This window comes from Sardina pilchardus, chromosome 20 (assembly GCF_963854185.1).
Source record: "Sardina pilchardus chromosome 20, fSarPil1.1, whole genome shotgun sequence".
NCBI classification, from domain to species: Eukaryota; Metazoa; Chordata; class Actinopteri; order Clupeiformes; family Clupeidae; genus Sardina; species Sardina pilchardus.
In genome coordinates this window covers 25,985,637-25,995,636 of record NC_085013.1, presented here as the reverse complement: position 1 = coordinate 25,995,636, position 10,000 = coordinate 25,985,637, and the positions used below count along the sequence as shown (strand labels likewise).

Below are 10,000 nucleotides of genomic sequence, written 5' to 3'. Positions count from 1 at the left end.
TCTCTCCTTATCCTCCCCTCCCTCTCTGTCTCCCCCCTCATCTTCCTCTTCTTCCTCCTTCCTCCTTCCCTTCCCTCCTCCACTCCACTCTCTCCTCTTTCTCTCCTTCTCTCCCTCTATCCTCCTCTCCCTCTGTTTCTGTCTTCCCTCCTCACCTCCCCTATCTCCTTCTCCTCCCCTCTCTCTCCATCTCCCCTCTCCTCTTTCTCCTTCTCCTACCCTCTCTCCTTCTCCTCCTCCTCCTCCTCCTCCTCCCCCCCCACCCCCTCCTCTCTCCTTCCCTATGCTATTTCGGGGTCTCTGTAGGGGAGGTGTGCTGCCCTAACCCGGAGCAGATGCGCGTGTCGGTGGGCCTGGGGGACTCGTGCTGTGGGGGGAACCCCTTCTCCTCGGCGGCCGGGCAGCTCTGCTGCGGGGGGAGCCTCCACGACGGCTACCGGGCCCAGTGCTGCGGAGCTCGGGTCGTCAGCCAGGGCCAGGCCTGCTGCGGAGACGCCCAGACAGGGACCGCGCACACACCTGTGCCAGGTAAACACACAAACAAACATGCACAGCAAACAAACACATACACACACACATGCACACACGCACACACACACACACACACACACACACACATACAAATATATATTTGCTCAGCAAAAGTATAGTTGGGTACTGCAAAATACCTCTATCTGTCCATCCTTAAAATGACAAATTCACTGTATATGTATATAATTCATATTAAATCATATTATTTATTTCTATACACACTTAAGCCAGGTACTATAGAGTATAGCTACCCATTTTACTTTAAATAAAATACATACACACTTCATAAATCAGATGCTGCAGTACTGTATATAGCAGAAACACACGGCCAATGTTGAGCACCCTCGCATAAACAACCTTCAGAAGTGACTATTAATATAAGAGACGAGTTGTTATATTTCTGATTCTGTACATGTGAAAACACTCATGCATATGGTGCATATACAGCATATTGCAAAATACACGCATGTTGCAAATGTAGTCTGCAACATATGGAGCTGTGCAGTTACACACATAGATCATTTTTCACGGAAACACCAAAAGATTTTTGGTGACACCAACAGCAAATGATGATGAGACATTTGGCCCTGTACAGTATTTAATTTTTGCAATATCCATCCGTCTTCCTTAGCTCTGAAAATAAACTAATAAATAAATAAATAAACGAGCAAAAAAAAAAACTCAGCCGAACCCGGAAAAAAGTGGCCAAAACTCTCCCCCAAGTTGAGTGTCTGCCTTGTAGTCCTTGGTGACTTTAAAATGACACTCTGCCCAACCCCCACCCCCTCCCCAAAAAAGCGGCGTCGAGTCAGAGGGCCCCGCGCGGCGGAGGGGTCAGAGCGGGTCCCCCGTGGCGCGGAGCTAAAGTGGGCACCTGGGCACAGATGGACCTGAGCGGGCAGTGCCCCCGATGTCAGCCATCTTTGTCAGGGCGGATGATGGAGGGCGGCCGGCTGCGAGCGCCGACAACAAGGACCGTGCCAAGCGCGCAGCAGGCGCGCGGGACGCCGCGAGACTAATGGCTGCCGCGAGGTCGCCTGCACGCACACACACACACACACACACACACACACACACACAGACGCGCAACACACACACACACACACGCACACTCGCTCGCTCGCTTATCTATCATACTAACAACTGTTTACAGTCAGCGACCGCCACCATTCATTTAAGGGTTAGCGCCAGATCGCACAGGCTCCATCTGAGAGTGCTAACGGCCAAGAAAAGAAGGGAAAAGATCACGGAGCTTTGATGGAGCTTCTCTGCAGTCAACCCCCGAGTCCATTTCTCAGGCGCAGACTCTCGTCGCCGTTTCATTGCTCCTCAGAGTGTCTCATCTCATCAGCCTTGTGTCACCAGATACAGCTACGTCTTGGTTTTAAAAGCTACTCCTTTCTGCGCAGCCTTTACTTGTCGATAGTACATTCCTCACCTTCATTCATATGGCTTAACCGTGTGTGCAACCTTCACTCTCTCTCTACTGAGAATTCTCCTGAATGCTTGTGTGTGTGTGTGTGTGTGTGTGTGTGTGTGTGTGTGTGTGTGTGTGTGTGTGTGTGTGTGTGTGTGTTTATATATGCTGTATGTGTGCTTGAAGCCACGTGAATGTGTGCCTGTGTGTGTGTGTGTGTGTGTATGTTTTTTTTTTTGGTCTTCCTTCGGTTCATCTTCCTGAAATAAGCCGGATGAAAAAGCCATCCTTCATTAGGGAGAGCATCCTGGAGAGAGCATATGGCATGATGGATCGAGCCGTTAGGACAACTAAAGGCCATTTGCCTGCTACCCCACACTGTCGAGGCGCAGGGCGTATGGGAAAAGGGGGGGGGGGCAAGGAGGGGAGGGGTGTGAGTGTGTGAGAGAGAGTGTGTGTGTGTGTGTGTGTGTGTGTAGGGGTGTGTGTGGGGGGGTGGGGGGGGGGGGGGGGGCTCCAGACATTACCCCAGTGCAGGAGAGCTGCACTTTTTGGGTTTTGCTTTATGACGGCGCAGGCTACTTAACCTTGATAAAGACACTGGAGCTCCGTCAAGGTTCCGCCTAAGCGCAGTGCATTACGGAGCGCGGCGCCGCGAGCCGAGGAGCTGTGGCCTATCCGGAGCGTGATTTAGAACAGTGGGACGCGCGGAAGAGCGGGACGCCTCGGAAGCCATTACCCTGCCTTCAGCAGAAGGCTAACGCACAGGAACTGATTGGTGTGGGCTGTAAATAAACAGAGCTCATCCCAAAGAATGGGAGATAAATTTAGGAAAATGTATTTACGAGGAGATGGAGCAAGAACTCTAGAGAGCCTACAAAAATGCTGGCGTTTTTTCACCCCCTACGTTAAAATTTAAACAGAGCTTATTATCATAGCATCGTCAAAGTAACTTTGGTGGACGTTAGAATATAGTGTCTTTTTTTCACACATAGACTTGACATATTTTTTTTTTATTTTTTATTAAAACAATCTCTTTTAAATGTCAACATTTTTAACAACAGCAGTATGTGAATATATATGATCACTACGTATAGATATTTGCCGTGTACTGTACAGTGGGACACTTTTTTCCCCACAGCGTTCGTTTTTTAATTTATATCCCATACGAGAGACTCACTTCCTGTTTTCCCTCCCGAGCATCCTACCTGCCATGTCTCATTTTGTGTGTGTGTGTGAGACGCGGAGCCCCAGCGCCGGCCTCTCCCCGGGTTCCCGGCGCTCCCGGCGCTCCCGGCGCTCCGTAGCGTCCGCGGCGGATCTCATCCCGGCGGAGCCCTGCCAGGCGGCAGCTGAAGGCGGGCAGGAATGTGATTATTGAGTCCCCGACGTGTGATCTATCACACATTACTCTCAGCGGTGTCAGAAAGCATCGCCGGCCTCCAGGAGGCAGACGCAATGCTGGGAGACAGGCCTCAGCTGTTTCATCGCATCCATCTGCTTGGGACGAGAGCCGGGGTCCGAACACAAGCGCACACACACACACACTCACAGACACGCAGACACACACACACACACAGGCACACACAACACAAGACACGCACACACACACTCATAGACACACACGCACACACAACACAAGACACACACACACACACACAAAACACACACGCACACACACACAACATAATACACACACACACACACACACAACACAAGACACGCACACACACACACACATACACATACAGTACACATACACATATGCACACACAACAAATCACAATACACACACACCCACACACAATACACACTCACACACACACATACCTCAAAACCATTGCAAGTTTGACAAAGTCATCAACTCCAGGCAAATGTACTGTAAGCTAGTAAACTTGTAAGCCAGATGAGGGTGGTGATGTCTTACTCCGGGGCTTTGAGTCCTTGTTGGGTTTACAGGTAAAGCTGCAAACAAGCGGGTTTAAACACAACAGTGTTGGGTAAGTCTGGGGGTATTAGTGCGCACGGTGTTGGTCTAACGGAGAGGTTTATTTTGAGATGACAGGGGTGTCTGCTTTGCATTAGAATAGTCCTCTTTCTCCTCTTTCTCTGTCTTCATCCTTTTCCTCCCTCTCTCCTTCTCTCTCTCTCTCTCTCTCTCTCTCTCTCTCTCTTTCTCTCGCTCATAAAGCTCCTTAGGTCTGCCTGTGTGTGTGTGTGTATGTGTGTGTGTGTGTGTGTGTGTACTTTCCCTGCTCCTCTCAGAAGCATGTGACTACATGAGACACTCAAGGTTAAATCTGAATATTTTGCACCATTTAAGTGTTAAAAGCTTTTCGTAGGGGCCAGGAGTGTGTTTGCAAGCCCGATCATGATACTGGGTGATGAAAATGGCTGTGATGATGTTTCAAAAAAAAAAAAAAAAAAAGCGGTAATAATCAAATATGTTTCTCAAGGACACAGTGACCATTTGCCAGTGGAAATTATCCCAATAGTTAAACACTGCTGCTGGTGGAAGATGAGCCTGCGCATTTGCTACTGCGGAGGCATTTAATCATCTTTCAGATGCTCCCGCATTGTTCTGCCAAAACTGTCGCGCAAATGATGAGAGCACCAATGGCAGATGGGGGTTCACTCCAAAATATTAACGTCTGGATATCTTTTTTATAGAGATGGAGAGCACACAGAAGGGATTAAGACATTTTTTTTCCGGCTCTCTTTTAATGCATTTATGATGATGGGTTCTCTATTAAGTTACCTTAATCGCGGCTAATATCCTTACGCTGTTAGCGCCTGGCTGTTAGCACGCGTGGGGGCTAACTCGGCCCTGCGTTGGTTGGGACGGATGGACCCGCCGGCCAGTGGTGAAGCAGAAAACTTTACAGCCAAGTTTTGTAAATAGTACACTCCTCTACTGTTAAACTGCGTTGACGGTTTCTAACTGTTAAACGGCTCTGGCTGATTAGGCCCCTAGTTTTGGACTAGATATGCTTCAGCTTTTGGCCCAAATGGCTCGAGCGCGATCGGTTTGTGAGAGAACGCACCATATGGTTGGAAATGTTGGCATGAGTTGTTAGAGCTTTGGGCTTGAGATTATTAAACGGGTTATCCTTAAGCAGCGCTGTTTAAAAGCTAGAGTATCTATAGGATGAGACCAAAGCTAGCGGAATGTGGTGTGTTTTTAGTGTATCTTCGGTGGCGTATTTGTTTGCCTTTGATTGTCAGCTTTGCTCCAGTTCCATATGTTTCAAACTCATTATCGCAACATGCAGTGTCCCACTGAACGAGACTTAGTTGAAACAAAACTCTTGTGCACTTTACATTGAATTCATTTTAATCAAATATCAAGGTCATAAATATCAAGGTCATTCCATGTGGAACAGCACATCTAGGCAGCGAAACAGACAAACCCGTAATTGACGAGATGCGCTTTTTTTTCTCCCGCCCAACTTTTTTCCGTGTGGCGTGTTTCAGACGCGCTGGATGGCAATTGCAGGTTTGACAGCTTTTAAAAGTGTCAGATAGCGTGCCGGAGTCCCTCGTCTCCTCCCGTCGGAGACCACATAAAGACGCAGACAGCTGCCTTCTGCCGGCCCTTCCCGGGAATTCCCAAAAGAGTGGTGAAAGCGAAGCCGCTGCTCAAGCACTTTTCTGTCGGCGCGGCGGCATCTGTTAATGCACCCAGTTGATAAAACACACGGCGCCAAAGACACTCCTCGGACACTAGCCACCAGGGATCCGGTTTGGTGTGAGAAAGTCAATTTAATGTGATTTCCTCCCCTGTGTTCCCCCAGGAGCCCCCGCCACATAAATAAATAAAAATACGACAGCTCTGCGCCGTTACTATTTTTACGTGTCATGTTTCACCTGTATTGTGATAACCAGCATACGTTTCTTCCTCTCTTTTTTTTTTTTCAAACTCCCTTTTCCCCGCAACTATAAAAAGAGAGTGTGTGTTGTGTGTTTACCCGCTGTGATGATCATGACTTTGAGAACATATCTCACTTTGCCCGCATGGGTTTGGGTAATGCATGCAGGTATTTAAAAGTGATTTCGTTTGTTCTAAGTTCCAGTTTAGTATCCAAAGGCTTGTCATAATCCACAGTACACATTTTTATCAGTTGTCCATTGCATGCTAAATATTTACTTATCATTAAGTGAATGAACCTTAATTCAGAGTGCCTAAGCACCTTATGCTCATTGGGTTCTCTTGCTTTCTAATGAATGTATGCAAATCCATCATAAATCTGAAGATTAGCCAAATCATTTTGCCGGCACTCAAAAAAAGGTGCGTGTGTGCTAACACTGAACTCCCCCCTCTCTGTCGAAAAGCTGATATGGTTTTAGTCAAGTTGCAGCACCTTCACTGAGGATTGTGAATTGATTGCAAGGTAAACAGAACGCAGGAAAGACAAGAGGGAGAGAGGGAGAGAGGGAGAAAGGGGGAGAGGGGGAGAGAGAGAGAGAGATGGAGAGTAGAGGAGGAGGAGGAGGAGGAGGAGAAGAGGAATAGACAGGAGAGAGTTGGAAAGCTATAGATAGCCAGAGGAAGGTCAAGAGGTGCGGCAGGGGAACACAGGAGAGCCTGGTCATGATGAAGCGGGGGGGTCATCGGGTCAAAGTTCGCAGGGCTCCGAGCAAAGCGAAGCGTCATGAAAAATGCAGAGAGTCGGGCGGGCGGGCGGGCCAGGGAGGAAGGGTCTGTGTGTGTGTGTGTGTGTGTGTGTGTGTGTGTGTGTGGATGTGTGTGTGGGGGGGGGTGAAGCTATTTTGGAAAATTGTTGAGCTGTTTATTTGCAAGTCATTGGAGCTGAAGCAATGCTCCATGGGGATTGCCACCAAAGGCAACTCTGCAGCATCTGCTGTCCCTAAGTGAGTTAGTGCGCGTCAGGCGTCTTTATGTCACATCGCAGCCGTGATGGATGCGGCTTCCAGAAAAACGCTGCATAAAAATCTGCTGTGCCGTTTTGGCCGTTAAGTGAAATTACTATTTAAATTAATGGCGCTGTCACAGTTTATCTGTGCAAAGAATGAACGCTGATTAGGGTATTAAGCAATTAGTAATTTATCATACTGGAACAAGGGTGATGGTAATTAAAGCAGTGATGGTTTACCCACTGAAATCAAACAGGAGTCACTTCCTGTTAGGCTGGCTTTTAACGGTTTTGATTAAAATTGCCCCTTTTCTAGTTCCGTTTGGTAAGCTCTTTTGAATATAAGGGAATGGCTGATCATAAACTCATAAACATAAAACTTCCCTCGGTAGTTTTAGAGCCTCGTTCAGATGTGCACTTTAGTGGCGAAACATTAAAATACATTTTGCCAGGAGTTGGCTCATTACTATTTTATTTAACCCTGTGATCTTCCTTTTGTTCAGAAACAAGCACCTCCTCAGTGGCCCTTATCAAATCATTTCAGATGATCTATGAAAAAATCATTCTTGGGGGAACTGTGTGTGTCTGTGTGTGTGTGCGTGTGTGTGTGTGTGTGAGAGAGAGAGAGAGAGAGAGAGTGTGTGTGTGTGTGTGTGTGTGTGTGTGTGTGTGTGTTTATGTCTGTTTGTCTGTCTGTAAATGTGTATTTGTGGACACTAGAGTGTGTGTGTGTGTGTGTGTGTGTGTGTGTGTGTGTGTGTGTGTGTGTGTGTGTGTGTGTGTGTGTGTGTGTGTGTGTGTGTGTGTGTGTGTGTGTGTGTGTGTGTGTGTGTGTGTGTGTGTGTGTGTGTGTGTGTGTGTGTACGCACGCATGTGCTTATGCATGTGTTAGTCCCTCTCCCCCTCTACTCCAGAGTGTGGCTGCAGTTCCTGTGGTAAACATGTTGGGCACATGTACATGGCTGTGTGTGTGTGTGTGTGTGTGTGTGTGTGTGTGTACGCATGTGCTTATGCGTGTGTTAGTCCCTCTCCCCCTGTACTCCAGAGTGTGGCTGCAGCTCCTGTGGTAAACATGTTGGGCACATGTACATGGCTGTGTGTGCTGACACTGCTGACTGGCGATAAGGAAGACAACAGCCCATGCATCAGCACAGCTTTCCCTACAAAGCGCCCGTGGCTCATATATATTTAAAGGTCTATCTCTCCAACAACACCTCCATCAGCACATCTGACAACATCCAGCCACATCAGTCCCCAAGCCTACATCCATTACTGACTGCCAGGCCGCTCCTTTGACCTATGAAATATGAAAAGCCACATTCCTTATGCGTGTGTTTGTGTGTGTGTGCGTGTGTGTGTGTGTGTGTGTGTGTGTGTGTGTGTGTGAGTGTGAGTGAGTGTTTGTGAGTGAGTGTATGTGAGTGAGTGTATGTGGTCAGTTGTCATGTCAGCGTGTGTATGCCACCTGCCCGTCCCGCACACAGACAGACAGCCTTCACGTGTCGCGTGTGAGATTGCGCGAGACAGACGCATCAGGTTGATCGAGTCAGCGAGGTTTGCGCGTCAAGGTGGGGGGGAGATTTCCCATCAGGCCTCAGGTGCTCTTAAAGACGTCCGTCGGACAGGAAGCAGGTGACGTGGTCGGAGAGAGCGCTGATGGACGAACAGAGAGGCTGATGGGAAGGCGCGTCGGCTGGGCGTCGGAACGCTCACTTCAGCGCGTTGTTTACCAGTCAGAGCGGATCATCAGCACGAGCGCTGCCCGTGTCATTCTGCCACTCCTGTCAAACGCAACACACGACAACATGCCACTCTCATGCATGCAGCGCACGCCTTCACTGAAAACACTTAGGGGGTTGTTTACCGCTAACCACTCGCACAGTAGCCATCAAACCTTGTGTCTCGTCTGTCACTGTGCTCGTTTTATCTCAACTTCTCACTTAAAAAAAACACTATCTTATTAATACATTTTATTTTATTTTATTTTATTTTATTTTGTTGATGTTTTTCTGCACATCTCAATCCCACTGTTCAGATGAAGATACAATAAGTCATTGGTTACTGCGTTATTCATTTCTTTTGATTTGATCGATTAAAAGGATTCTGTTTAGAAGTAGAAGTGCGTGGCTCTCCATCTGTAAAGCCATAGCCGTTGTATTGAGGATTCCGGGCACGTAGTGTAAAGGTGGGGTAAGTCCTGTAGAGTGCTGTATAGCAGTGTGTGTTAAGATGGGGTAAGTCCTGTAGAGTGCTGTATAGCAGTGTGTGTTAAGATGGGGTAAGTCCTGTAGAGTGCTGTATAGCAGTGTGTGTTAAGATGGGGTAAGTCCTGTAGAGTGCTGTATAGCAGTGTGTGTTAAGATGGGGTAAGTCCTGTAGAGTGCTGTATAGCAGTGTGTGTTAAGATGGGGCAAGTCATGTAAAGCCAGCGTTGTACTGTATACTGTAGTAGTGTATGTAAAGACAGGGGTACGTCCTGTAGAAGCTTGTGGCTCTCCAGCATCTGTGGAGCAACAGTGCTGTATGGTAGCGTATGTAAAGACGGGGTATGTCCTGTAAATGTGTGTGGCTCTGCATCTGTAGAGCCACTGTGCTGTATAGTAGTGTACAGTACGTCCTGTAGAAGCGTGTGGCCCTCCATCTGTAGAGCCTGCACAGTGCTGTATGGCAGTGCAGCAGGCTGGCAGCATTCGTCAGCATTAGGCAGCGCTGGCACGGGCCCTCATTAGCAACGCCACTCCGTGCCAGGACTGCATGGTGGCACAGGCCAGAGTGATGGGATCATGCCTGGCACGCAGGACGCTTCCATACACACACACACACACACACACACACACACACACACACTCAAATATGCGTACATGCATGTATACACACACACACACACACATACACACTACCACACATACATGCACACACTGCACCCCTTGACTTCTAGAGGGTGACCCTGCCCCAATGCCTGTAATGTCTGAACCTGGGTCCTCCACCCTCCCATCATACAAACGCACACACACACACACACACACACACACACACACACACACACACACAGGGAGATAAGCCTATGCACATACGTACACATACCCACAAACACACACACTGCACCCCCTGACTTCTACAGGGTGACCCTGCCCTAATGTCTGAACCTGCGACCTCCACCCTGTCACCACACAAACAC

The 10,000-nt window shown here is 48.3% G+C and overlaps 1 protein-coding gene across 1 annotated transcript in view; it reads left to right on the top strand.

Annotated features, from left to right (window-relative positions):
- The window catches only part of ush2a (Usher syndrome 2A (autosomal recessive, mild)), a 303,780-nt gene that overhangs the window by 201,737 nt on the left and 92,043 nt on the right, over positions 1-10,000 (top strand). Inside the window, exons 49-50 of the mRNA XM_062522184.1 lie at positions 307-528; positions 1,330-1,443. Coding sequence (XP_062378168.1) covers positions 307-528; positions 1,330-1,443 — 336 coding nt within the window. The remainder of the gene's footprint in view (positions 1-306; positions 529-1,329; positions 1,444-10,000) is intronic.